Source organism: Ixodes scapularis, unplaced genomic scaffold (assembly GCF_016920785.2).
Source record: "Ixodes scapularis isolate PalLabHiFi unplaced genomic scaffold, ASM1692078v2 PGA_scaffold7__128_contigs__length_106722199, whole genome shotgun sequence".
Lineage (NCBI taxonomy): Eukaryota > Metazoa > Arthropoda > Arachnida > Ixodida > Ixodidae > Ixodes > Ixodes scapularis.
In genome coordinates this window covers 101,854,395-101,868,435 of record NW_024609882.1, presented here as the reverse complement: position 1 = coordinate 101,868,435, position 14,041 = coordinate 101,854,395, and the positions used below count along the sequence as shown (strand labels likewise).

The following is a 14,041-nucleotide window of genomic DNA, read 5'->3' as shown; positions in this document are numbered from 1 at the left end:
GTGCTTCGTTTTTGTTGTGCTCGACTTGTTTTGTGGTTGGGTGAGATTTTTGTTGCGCGGTTGGGTGCCACAACCACCGGGCAGCACATGCGAGCCAAGATATGACGTTCCACACTTTTCCGCGAAACGTGCAGTGATCAGCAAAGTGGATCGTCGTCGTGCGTAGGGACTGGGTTCCCGTCAAGATCGAGATCCCGCTTATGCAGCAATCATCTCACAGAAGAAAGCTACGGGTGTGATGCTGTGCCAACGATATTAAACTACGTCCACCCACTCCTCGCCCAAATCGGATCAGTCAATTTAGGTCTGTCCGATTCGCCTGAAGTGGCTGAACTAGTTCCAGGAACTGGTGCATTCGATTCAACAGGAAGTTGCACGACCGCTGCACTGGCGCGTTCGATTTATCCCAGTTCTGAACGAGTTCAGACCCATTTCCTCAAAAATCTTGCACCGGCTCCGGACTCAGTTCAGCGTCCGTGCAGAAGCAGACGACAAGAGCAGACGGCAATAGCAGACGACACTCCTCGTCCGTCTCTGCTCGCGGTGCCATTTTTCGCAGCTCTTGCTCAAATGTCTGCGATGTTTAACAATAACGCCGATACGGAGGTTGTTTCCTCTCATTTATGATAATAACGTACCCGCGGTGGACGCGGAATTGAGATCATAACCGAAGGTAGGAATTTGCTTGATTATGATATTCTGAAAGCGTTTTAGGCACCTGCTCGCGGAGGTTTGGCTCCCTGTGGTGAATGTTGAAATATTGGCTCACGTGAATTGTTTCTTTTTGATGCTATGTGGGGATCCACAGTGTTGATATTCTTACTTACAGACACGGGGAAGGTATTGCCCTCTTTATAGTCCCCGCCTTCAGTTGCTCTTGGATGCATATTGACGACTCCGATACCTTGCAGAGGTCTGGGATTTAGTCCCCATAGCGGAGCATAATACTGCATGCTTTGTCCGCTGGTATCTGTGGACGACCACTAACGGGCCTGGGAAAAACGCCGAGAATCGGCATTTTTGCCGATTCTCGCTTCAACTTGACGCCAAAGTTACGGTCGATAACTGTCTTGGCCAAGACGCTATCGTCAGGCCTTCGTCTTCGAGGTGACCGGTATACCAAACGCGCGCTGCCGCCAGTGACTCCCGACGCAAAATCATCCTGATGCCGCAAACCTATCGTCGAAAAGCAAAGATTCCCTTTGAGGGGCATTCGCCGCTACCTTCTTGACTTGTACTTCCTGGCCGAATCGAACAGACCTTGATTATGCAGCGAGGCCGAAACCAACAGCTAGGCCATCTCGAAATGATACCCGAAGTTGTATTTAGCACGCTAACAGCCCGATATCTGTTTGACCCGCGTGTGAAAATGGAGCGTGACTACGATTCACCAAGCTCGTCAAGGTCAAGTGACGACATGCATTTGAACGGTTCGCCGTTTGCCTTCGACCCGCGGACATCGCCTCTGAAAGAATGACCCGCAGCTTCATCACCGATCCAGTGGATCCGCCGAAATGTGTACCCAGATGCCGCTTCGTGTACCTAGGTGCCGCTTCAGAGGCGAAATCCGCATTCTTTGCTTTGCAAGCGCCCCTAGTTCGATCGGCGTCCGTCGCAGCTGTGTTTGCGCGAAACGGCATACGTTTGCTCGAAGCTTATGGCTGTCTGCGAGTAATATCCTGCTAAAAGACGGGACTTTTTTTGCACGTGCTTGGGAACTGCATTAAAAGAACCGTATTCCAGTTGGGTACTGCCTAGGACTATATAATTTGAAACAAAATGCAAGAAACCCATCGACCAACGCTTGTTATCCTGACCATCCGACAAACCTTTGCGTTTTGTGACGTCACGCAGCACCTACTGATGTCAGCCATTGACACTGGGGAAATTCGGGGTGCAGTTTCGTACTTACGCTCATGAAAGGTTTAATTAATAACGGGAGATCATATATCAAAATAAAAATAACGTTTGCCTATATGAAGGCTCCCTCAACGTAACGAGCGCAAGAACTTAAGTACTTCCGGTTTCGACCGGACAATCCCTTTAAACGGGAAAAGCCGAAAGCAAGGTGGAAAGAGGTTGAGAGGGACCTCGCTTGGTAGACGATGGCGGTTCGGCTGTTCGCCTGGAAGGATTTTACTAATGCCTTGGCTTCCACACTCAATAGCGCGGCTGCGAGATCCAGGAGTTCAACCTTGTAGGTATCACGCCACCGTCCAGCGTAATTTCCTTCCTTCAATTGGATTGTCTTGGTGTAAGTGGGCCCTCGATTGTTCCGCTCACTTCCTGGGGAATGTAATCTGTTCTAGGAAACATGAAAGTTCTTCCTCTTTTGGGTGTGTGCCATTGCCGCGCGACCTATCGGAGGCGACACGGCGGCCATAGTGCTCGCGGAACGCACCGCTTGCCCGTAGGAAGCAACGCCGGTTTGTCTATTTGTCTGTTGGGATTCCCCAGTAGAATCTTTGGAAAGTATTCAGAAGGATACAAAGACAGTCCCAGGGCCATAAACTATCGCCTGGACCAAACTGGCCCTGCCGGTCTCAACGTAACAAGCCATTTTCAAGGGCCATTCTTGCTCTGCTACGTTTTCAGCCTCGGTGCCAAATGTTACCAGGATAACGGACACGAAAAAAGTGCCCCAACAATTCTGCTGCTGAACCGAACATGTGCAGCTGAGCCCGATTTCAAGACTCCAAAGGAGACACAAAATCGCAAAAAAAATCAACCGCAGATTTGTCTTTTTTTTTTTTTTTGTCTTCCAACAAGCGCGTCAAGAAGCAGGACGGCGACCCTTCCGAACCGCTTTCTTCAGGTTCAGAAAACCTGGAGATCGAGCAGCAGCGGAAGGATCATCCCCAGCCGTACAGTCTTCCTGATGGCCTTCCCAGCGCTTCTAGCGACGTCCGTCATCCTCCGTCGGAACAAGGAACAGTAAAAGCGACGAGCTTTCTTCTTCGTGCGTGAAACGAGACGAACTTGCACCGCATCGGAGGGAAACGACGATCTTTCAGGTCAGTTGGACATTTCCAAGTATAAGACAGAGTCGCCGCGGCAGCCGATAGTGAACTCTTTCCCACCGAAAAAGTAAGGAAAAAAGACTGTACGCTTTCAGTCGGACTGGTATAGGTTATTTCCTTGGCTAGAATACAGCACCCAAGTTGATTCCGTCTTTTTGATATCCCTGTAGAATGTTCTCTACCAAAGCGAATGAGAAATCCACGTTTGGCAGCTGTGGCTGCAGTTGCTGGAAAAAAGCTCTGGACAAAGAATCTGGCTTTAGAAAGCACGAAACCTCAGTCACGCATAAGTCACGTCAAGATTCGTGGGTTTCCTACATAGAAATGAAGTCGAGAGGACCAGGCGAGTGAATCGAACAAGTTTGAGTTTTGAAAACGCAGTGCGATCCTCCTCGTGGTTTTTCCGCTGACGAACTTGCGCACGTCCGAGATAACATTCTTTTTTTTAAAGGACACATTCGTTTAGAGTTTGCAATATTCCTTAAATAATCTGGATATTCACTGCGACAAACAAAACGCCATAAAAATAATGAGGTTCCTATTATACTCAATGGGATTAATTACAGAAGAAACAAAAGAGGGGCATTTTAAGTACACAAGAGAGAGAATATGGATTAAATGATACCCAATGAAAACGTTCGATCTAAATTTCTATTGGATGATGCCTATATTCAGCGCTAAGCCCTCCACAATTGCGTAAGTATACTTTAGGTGAGATTTCTGCTCGTCAGCAGAAAGATTTATGAAGGTAAACATAAACAACGACAACAGGACCCCCCGAATTCAGTATATTCATGCAGCGCCCCCCGAGAAAAAAATTCTGGCGCCGCCCCTGGCCGTGCGGTCGTGTATCACTACTGCGTGATGCACGTTAAAGACCCCAGGCTAGCGGCTGTACCGCACTGGCTAAATTTCTCACCTACAGCTGGGAGACTCGTCGCCCCTCTGAGGCAGACCAAGTTCTAGGCTGTTTAAACACACACTCAACCCAATTTTTGTATAATGGGGAGTTTTCGTAGACCGCGCTGCCCCCTCCGCTAAGCGTCCCGCAACGAAGAAGTTGCTACGGCGCCTGCGCGCCGATGGCCTTGACTGTGGAGTTCCCGCTATCATAACGGGTTGCGGAGGGCCTTGCGGGACGGCGAAAACGATCTACGACAGCTCACTATTATTATCCACGTTCTCGCGCTATGAGCCTTACGCAGTGTTGTAGGCGGTACCGAAAAAAAAAAAAAAGTGACGAAATATGTTACTCGTTACTTGCAGAGAATAACGTGCTACCGACCTACGTTACCTCAAAATAAAAGGAACGCGTTATCGATACCGTTACCGATAAAAAGTAACCCACGATATTTTATGTTACCTCTTATTTATTTAACGGTAACATCGTTTTTTTTTTTTTTTTGACGCCAGCGATTTTAATTTGGGGACAAAGGGCGTGGGCGTTAGTTTTTCTGAAGTGGGACGTTTTGCGCGGGGAAAAGTCAAGACATTATTTAAGTATGTGGAGTGAGTGCAATAAGGAATGACTTGGCTTCTATACGCAGCCGGTGCTAATGGGACCGATCAAGCAGGTTCAAAAGTGCAAGTCACTGGACTTTTTCGGTTTGATTGGTTCAGCGACGATAGAACACGTACAGAAACGTGACGAACACCGTGATGTTGCCTGTTTGACGCTCTACGATTGGTCTCATCAACCCGTAGCGTAGGCCGCGTGTAAGCTGAAAGTAAAACGAAGTTTAAAAAAAAGAAAGTTAAGTGTTCTTTTTTTTAGGTTTTGGATAGATGTAACGACTAACGTAACTGCGTTAACCGTTACTTAAAAGAAGTAACGGATGGGCGTTACCCGTTGCTATTTTGGAAAAGTATAACGAGGACCTTACTACGTTACTAAAAAGTTACGCGTTACCGGTAACACCATTACTTGTAAGGCGTTATCTCCCACTCTGGCCTTGCACCTGCTGCATGAGTGGCAACATTAATGCAGTTTCGCGCTTCCTACGCGCTCAGTATTTCTCAAATGTACTGATCTAGTAGGCTATGATTTCCAGCCAGCTTCTGATTGAAACCGTATGTTGATTTGTTTCTTTATTTAAGAGGTAATCGACAAGTTTGAGGTAATTATTTCACTTATCGTTACAATTAGCGCCCTATAAAATGTCCCCTTGGTCGTATAAGTCACCTGCGCAGACCGTATTAGTGTACCTCTTACGACATTTGTTTTTCTTTTAGATATGTTCTAATGAAAGTCATACACTTTTTGTTCCCCGTGAGACGTTTGCTTACATTGCCACGTATAAGAGCAATAGCTTGTTGTCATAAACTAATGCAATTACTTCTTTTTTTTTTATATAAAGTTATGTATTTCCGTCATTGCACGAACATTTTGTTTTGCGGAAAATTGAACAGTTGGTGGTGTTCTGTAAGGAAAAATAAACTAAATCAGCCACTTGCTGATGCATGGTCATGGTACTCAGAGTTGTTATCTGTGTTAAAAATATAAGCTACATTTTGTTTATAAAATGGTTTGTATTTGCTAGCTTGGTATCTCTTGAATTACTTCCGTTTTACGGTTTGGCAATTTTCTGTTGCATCATCAGGCAACACCTTGTTTCCGTCCACAAATAATTAGATCTTTGGTTATTTAGACAAGTTGCACACTGCACAACACACCTGGTAATGGTGTAATGTTTTTATTCTATTTTTTATGAAATGTTTCATTGCGAAAAATCATAAAAGCCAACAATGTAAAAGTAAGCAGCAACATTTTTTTTCTTTTTCCTGGTTTGCAATTTTTGCTTTCTATGCGCTGCCTTGGAAGAATGGGCTCAGTCACCATGAATTAGATAAAGGTTTCGTGTTTCCCTAAATATTGAGAAACCTCGTAAAGCAGCCCAATTTATAAAATCGGGCAAAACCGAAAAAAAAAGATGAACGACGTTTACATTTCCGTGTTATGCCGAATTAGAGCGCAGCTCTTGAGGAGGAGAGGAAGGTACTGAGAGGAGGATGTGCCCCTCCTCCTCCTGCCCCCTCCCTGTCCTTCTCCTCTAGTTTTTCTCCCCTTCTTCTCCCTTTTCTCTCTCCCCCTCCCTCCTTCCTCCTTCGTGATGTCACTGGTGACCCTAGTGACGTCACATGTGGCGTCGTTATGGGAAACATCCCATGATGCACCGCGAGGTCACGCCGACGGCGACGGCGACGCCGCTGAAGTCGGAAACGGGCGCCTAAGAGCTGCGCTCTAAAACCAAATAGGAGCTCTCCTTGAACAAAAAGGGCCCAAGTTTCACGGAAACAAATCTTTATATACAGCTTTATTTTGTAGTTACCCGGGGCCGGTACTGCCTGCTGTTTTCACCAAATGAAGCACTTATAAACACAATTTTCTCTTCCGACAGCAAATATTGGCACCGGAAAACACCGAATCTAAAAAAAAATAATAAAATAAATAAACCCCGAAAAATCATTTCCCGATTTGTAATTAAAAAAAAAAATGCAACTCCGAAAACATTGAACTCTTAATATAATATCAGCGAAAACAACGAGGGTACTAGCTGGCTGGTGCAGGTTAAACACGATGAATTTACTCGGGGCTGGGGCGTTTTGAAGGACAACACGAACACAAAGCTCGAATATAGCTGTTTGAGACTTCTCTTTCCTTGTGCTGACTTTTTAGGAAACACTGGTTTAGGGTAAATTCGCCATGATTTATATGGGAAAATTACCAAAACGAACCCATGAACAGTTTTATTAAGAATTTGTTCGCTAATTGACCTTTGTCAAAAGTTGGCGCCTTCTAGTAACCGCTGCACTAATTATGAATCTACCATTGTTTGGACACGTACTGTGAGCATGTAGTGGACACGAGTTCTGCGTTAGCGTTCGTGTAGGACTCAAATCTAATCACACGCTTGTGCCCAAGGAATGGCGACCGCCAATGTTGCTTGATTGACTTTTGAAAAGGGTATATTCCAGTGGTGTATATACCACTGGAATCGTGCTCATATAGGAACAAAATATAAAGGTCAGAATAACTAACATGGGGGACGATGACAAACAGGAACAACGAAATAACAGTGAGAGCGCAGGCGAATTGGTGTAGTTTTACCATTTCATTAAATTACCCGAGACTGGGGCGAGAAAGCTATGAAGTATCAAAACGTATTCCTAGCACTTCGTCTTTCGTTTCCACGTTATGATGCTTTATAGTTTCCTCGCCCCAGTCTCGGGTAATTTAAAGAAACAGCAAGAACACTCATAATGGAATTGAAGGTGGGTTCTCACTGTCCTCAAAGTGCTGTGATACCAAATGAGTTGCGAGTGACATAACAGAGGATTCTGGGCCGGCTTGCTAGAGCAGCATCTCAGCTGAGACTGGGTCAAAGAAAGCACTGCAAAGGCTGGGGCCTACGGGCATCCTGAGACGCAGTTTGAGTTTCGCTCAGCTCGAGTGTTGGCTTTGGCAGTGCTTTCTTTCCCCCATTCTCAGCTAAGGCGCTGTCCTAGCAAGGCGGTCCTGGAATCGGGGCTGATGGCGACCGGACGATCCGTCTATTTAACGGCGATCATGGTGGGATGGTAGGCTTCGTGGTTGACGGCCATCGAGTCTGGCTCGTCTGCGGTGTCCTTGGTCTCGGGGTGCTGGGACTGGATGCCGTTCCGCACACCCTGGAACAAAAAGAGCAGGTTGTATTGTTTTGGAAAGAAGCCCTGACAGCACACGTGGTTCTGCAGATGGCTTCTAGATAGGCTGATACCCCATTCACACGGTCAGCATAAATGTACCTATAACATAGGTCCCTTTGCTATCGACGAATCAGCCAGTGCTCGTGGGTTGCGAGCACTCGCCACGCGCGGAAGATCGTTAATTGATTGGGCGCAGAGAATAAAGGTCCCTTAGCTAAAAGGACCTTTATAATCGTGTGAATTGGGTATAACGTTGCATGGGCGTCCTATGGACCTCCGCTGGAAATCTGTGTTCTTTGGGAAACCACTGATTTATCTTCATCGAAGGAAACATGCACACGACGTTACATTCATTGGTAAAAAAGGATGTTCTGGTCCAACGTCACATATGTTGCCCAGAAGACGTACTCACGCTACGATACCTATGTTGACCAGAAGCATGCACCAAAACAACGTCGCCTGTGTTGGCAGTAGTATCTTAAGATTTGCCCTTTTTAAGACTAATGGACGATGTTGGAGGTGTTTGGGAGTTTTAGAATAGCGCACGCTAAAGCTTTGCGTACGCACAGAATAGCGTCGCCGCCACTGCGCATGCTCCGAACGCAAACCAGGCTTTGCGCTCTGCGTGCGCAATTTTAGCGTGCGCTATTTCTCGGAAATAGCGTGCGTACGCAACGAGTCTTTGCGCTTTTCCAATGAGTATTCGTGATGAGAAGTTGGCTAAAGCCAAGAGGAGCAGAGTTAAAAAAAATGGCGGCTTCCAGGATTATGTCGGCAGCTGTTTTGGCGGCGTCGTAAGTGCGACGTTGGGGGCATCCTCGCGACTGTGATTTTCAATACGGGACGACATTGTACTCGGTTTGGCAACGATCATCGGCAACATGATACTTGCGATGCGCGAACACTTCTCGGCGAAGGTACGATGTGCGGAGGTTGGTACAGGAGACCTCTCTCGCCGAGGCGACGCAAGTGGACACGACCGGTCAACCGCTCGCGTCGCATTCTCATGTTTAAACAAATCTAAAGTGGTACTCCGAACCAAAAATCTTGTTTTTTTCTAAAGTTACAGCATTTCGTGCGTGAAATAAAAATTGTGACTGTATCTTGGTGGCGTCGCAAGCGCGAGCTGCTTGGACGTTTGCGTCGCGGCGGAGAAACGCTATTCTAAAACTCTCTTGCGTCGCGTGCGCTAATACAAACGCTAAATTTAGCGCTAGCGTGCGCTGAAGATTGCGTACTTTATTTTAAAACTCCCTATTAACGCGATAGAGTTCAGGAGCTCGTGTCGCAAAAAAGCCGGCCTCAGTGTCGTGTCAGAAAGCCGGCGTCGATGGCGTTATGCGAAAATCCTGATTGGTCGATAGGTTATGACGTCATAGCCACCAAACCTCACTCGGTAATTTCGGACGACCCACAACGCTCACGTGAAACGCTACGTTACGCGTGGAATGAAAGTGATGCAAAAACATATACTGTAACGCGAATTATAGGTCGTTGCGTGTCTAAAATGATTTCACTTTATAAAGTAATTCATTTGCCTTAAAGAAAAAAAATGAAGAAGTTTAAGTGGGATCCCATTGGTTACGAGCAAGACACACTAATGACTAGGCCATGTCCTCCGCAGTTCCTGCTCACTAGCAGAAGGAGCATAAGACGCGAATGAGGAGGCCAAGCGAGTCGGGCCCGCTAACACTATCGCGTTCCACTCGAAGCTTAAGTGTCCTCTAAGTTTTGCAAGGTTCTAGCCTGGGCTGGTCATGGACGACCATTGTATCGGCGAGCGGTCGTGCAAACACTGCTAGGTGATGTACGTTAAGTATTTCAGTCATTATTTGCTAGATATATTACTCTTGTGCATTGAACTAGCATAGTCAAATGTCGAATCTCAAGGGCAGATTGGCCTCTTGCACAAACATTCACAACATTTAATTTTTTTTTTTTGTGACCAAGTTGTTCAGATGTCGGAAATGAACGAATGACTTCTGTGAATATTCGAATTTGTGAACTCTCCTCACGGTCACAAATTTAAAGTAAGAGACACAAACATGGCACTTGGTTTATAAATATCCAATGAATGATTTTTTTTTTTGGATGATAAGCGAGCAGACCAATTTTGATGTATTGCCGGTTTTACAAAATATGTTCTTTTGTCCTTTATCAACGTGAACTTTGACGACTGTTCACCCCAAGGCGTGAACAGTCGTGGACAAACCCAACAAAGCCGCAGGAGCATGAAGACCTGCCTTACAAGTGCGAGTCATGCCAGTGACGTGAGGAACTATCCACTTCCACCAATTACCGGTAGGTTGTGATATTAGCGGCTATCAACATCGGACTATTCGCCTTTAAATGAAATTGAGCAGGGAGGCAAGCTGGAATATATTTCCATAGCTAAACCTATTAAAAAAAAAAAAAAAAAGGAAAGGCAGAAAACGAAACGCAAGAAGGACACACAGACACAAGGTTCCTCTCAGAGAAGGTTTACGCGTGTGTTGGTCTCCTTTTTACGTATTTTTCTTAGGTCTCAGGTATAGTTATGTTAGCCATTTGACTGCAGTAGTTGGCAGCGCTATGCTCAGGTATGCTGCTGATAGCCGGATGCTGATGCCGTGTAATCTCGCAACTGGCCGACGCTCGGTGGATGTGGTTCCTCTCGTCGCCGTCGAACACATGCACGGAGCCCACGGTCGCACGCTCATTCGTTGGTTTCGTGTACGATAGAGCCTTGAGGGACGTTTACTAAAGCCTAACAGCTCGTCCCATCGGATATAACCGCTATGCAGCCCTCAGGTTTGGCCAGCGCCTCTGGCGAGCAACATAGACTATTCCTAGGTCGTGTTTCTGTTGCGCGTCATTAGGATTTTCCATGTTGCTCGCAGACGCTAAGAGGGCAAAATTTTGTTAAAATTTAAAAATTGAAGAAAAAGCCACAAAAGACGTATTATTTTGATAGAACAGCGCGAGCTGCTTTTTTATTTTGTTTATTAAAGCTTGTTTTGTTCGTTCCGAAGTTATGTTATCGTGGGAAAACAGATGTTGTAGCACGTTTGTAAACGACCTTGACTCGTGCCAAATATAACGCTGCAGTCGCGCCAGCGCCGATTTATGCTCAATGCAAGCATTACCTTGTCGCGTCTTACGAGCCCGCTCGTTCCCCCGGCCGAGAAAAACACGCCGTTATTGAAGCAGCCCTTATTCCATACCAGTACATGGCTTGCATTGACGTCACGTCAGCTGCCTCTCGTGGTGGCCTTGCTGCTCAGCGCGTACTTTTAGCAGCATACATTACGCACCACCAATTTTGTTTTGTTTTTTGTCGGACAAGAACCAGCAAAGGACGGCTCCCACGCTGGCGAGTGCTTACGACCGAGTGCATTACGACCTCTCGTGATATCTTATAACAAGACACTGGCGCTAACACAGGCGCGTTGGCACCATTTGTGAAGTGGCCATGGAGCCTCATTTAAATAAAGCGAATATTTTGCAGTGTTTGTGATATCAAATGCACACACTATTTATGAATTTTCTTGAGCCAATATTGAAATACTGACGTGCGAAAAAACAGAAAATATCCGAAAATCGCGAGCTTTTCACGCTTACCCGATAGATGGCGCCAGTGTGTCATCTCCTCGTAAGTTGTCACAACAGGTCATAGCGCACCGCGTCGTAAACAGTGCGGGATCGAGCCTTAAGAATGAGCACCAAGAAGCCGCAATGAGATTACACGCCAGTCAAGGACGCAAAAATCCCGGTGCATAAAAAATTCCAGAAAAACTGCAAATGGTCCATGAGCATGCGTATGGGGTTTTTCTCGCTTTCGGACGTCACCAACACTCGCCTGTTGGGCTGTGTTGATTGCACAGGGCTGTGGCTTTGCAAGCACGGTAAAGGTGTGGCTACCTGAATGTTCTTCCTGACGTTGTCAACGATGGCGGCCGTGCCCTTGCGCACGCCCGTGGCGACTCCCTGGATGCCTCCCCGGATTCCCGTGCCCACGGTCACGGTGGCGTTCTGCAGGTTCTCGCCGATGCCTACCATGACCCCGAGCAGGCTGGTGTTGCTCAGCACGCGGTTGCACATCCGCTGGCAGCGACGGAAGTTGGCCAACAGCTCCGAGTCCGTGGCGCCCCCTGCGGTGTAGGCCTTTATCCTCTCGCAACCGGAGCCTAGCTTAGAGTCTTTTCTAGTTGCTGACAGCGTGAGAACGTCAGGGCGTGTCTTTCGAGCACCGAGCCTCCGGTGCGCGCTTCGTGCCTTCCGCCGTGCTTCGGCTGCGCGCTCGAGGTGCCCGACACGCCGAAGCGTCGTCGAAGGTAGGAAGCTCGCGCAGGAGGTGGCACAACCGAAGCCCCTCTCATCTCGGCTCGTTGTCTGCTTCGTGAACTGGGCAGACATCCGGATGGCGTGCACACATGGGCGAAAATCGCCCCATCTCGGCGGTATTAGGCACAAATGTGCAAATTTAAATGTGTAAGTTTAATTAAAATGTTGTACCAGATAAAGAGACTAACCGGGCACAATGTTCCTGTCACCTGCGGCGCAAATAAAAATGAAAAGAGAATACAAACCTGTAAGCTAGGAATTGGCGACACTCAGACTGCGAGGCAGTTTCGATAGTATTCGACCTGAGACTTACGACGCAGCTCACTGTGAATACGACGGTTTAAAATTTGAGTAAACACTTCATTTTATGAATGCTTTACGACGCAATTGTTGATGTAAGCACGAAAGCAGCAGGCCACTGCAAAATTGAGTGATCGTATCGTCTCTGTGTAATCGTTTAATCTCCTGTCTTTGTGTCATCGTTTAATGCCAAGCTGTTTCCCCACCATCATCGCAGCTTTCTGTGTGTGTATTGTCCTCTCTCTGTGTAAGCGTTTAATGTTCAAGCTGTTTCACCACTATCATTGACCATGTACCAACTAGCTCAGCTCAAACCGATAACTGCTTCGTAGCTTGGGCGCAAATATGAATGTGTGCGCACTGCCGCTCCGTGTATGCGCGGCGTGGGTTTCTCTGCTTGCTAGGAGGGAGCTCTTTATTTCCAGTGGAGCGCTCTATCAACTAAGCTAACCAGGAGTTAGACGTCAGTGGAGCAGACCGATCTTAAAGCGGCCACCAGTCTGAAGCCTGGTTCAGGCAGTTGCGTTTGACTGCGTCTGACTGCGTTGCGCTGCGAGAAGCCAGGGCATCCCTGTTGCTTATATCGCGGGCGAAGATGATGCCTTGAATTGAATTCTACGCTTCATACGAAGCACAGATGTGCCGGTGACTCGCTTTCGTTTCTCGACGCAACGCAGTCAGACGCACTCAAACGCAAGTGTCTGAACCGGCCTTAACAACAACAAGCTCCTGTCCGCTCCGGCTCGCTGCACCTTTGTATTAATTGCATTAACATCGTGAACGTGTACTCGTGATGATGACATAAACTGCATTAGGCTCATGTTCCATCAGCTGCCATTGGGATGGCCTTGCTGCTGAACGGGTGCCCTTGACAACATACTTAAAGCACCACCGACTTGTTTCCCTTGGAAAAAAAAAAAAGTAAGAGTGATTATCAGCGTGGTGGCGATGAAATAATGTGCAAGCTGTGTATGCATACCCCATTTAAGCCCCCGCTTATTGCTTTGAGAAGTAGCTTCCTAGCGCAAGCGCTCGCACCGCAGAAGCACGTTTTAATGCCGCGATCTTATGCTATAGACTTCCCTGCCCTGTAAGCTCATATGGGAGTCAATCTGATCCTAAGTCACAATAGCATTAAATGGGGAAACAAAATTGCGAACAAAATACTGTTTTACTGTTTCATCGGTCATAACTTTATAACAAAAGAACGAAAGAAAAAAGTACGACGTTGCTCGGCTATAATTATTGTTAGATACACGTTAGATGCAAAGAAGTGTCTACGCTGGAAATATATGAACTAAAGAAGTGATGCAACCATTTGCAAGGGTAAAGTTTGCTAAACAAAAATAAACGGTATTTGCTTGATTTTACAGCATAATGTTGCAGTTTCTCTCCTCTATAAATTTCTGTGGTTCCAGCCTAGATTTGGTTAATGAATGGCATGGCGCTATTTTATTAGTGAAAACCGAAAACGCTCTGTCAGCAGACAATCTTGTTTCACTTCGGTTCTTGAGGTGACGGAGCACAGCTCCCAATAAAAGCGAGAGCGATTTCGAGGTTTTTTATGTCCGTATAGTGACAAATAAAGAGAATACGCACGGCAGTGTTGCGCCACGAGCAGGAAGACGACAGCGCAGGTCTCCCAGAGCACCATGACGTGTCCACCGGACGGTCCTCGCAGCAATTGTCCCAGGAGAGCAGGACACTCCGTG

General features: G+C 46.8%; 1 protein-coding gene across 1 annotated transcript; it reads right to left on the bottom strand.

Moving 5' to 3' along the window:
- Window positions 1-7,571: 7,571 nt before the first annotated feature.
- LOC121046886 lies at window positions 7,572-13,983 on the bottom strand. The gene is made up of 3 exons (XM_040501584.1): window positions 13,929-13,983; window positions 11,607-11,896; window positions 7,572-7,688 (listed from the first exon to the last, which is right to left on the bottom strand). The coding sequence occupies exons 1-3, from the start codon at window positions 13,981-13,983 to the stop codon at window positions 7,572-7,574; spliced, it is 462 nt and encodes a 153-aa protein (XP_040357518.1).
- Window positions 13,984-14,041: the final 58 nt, after the last annotated feature.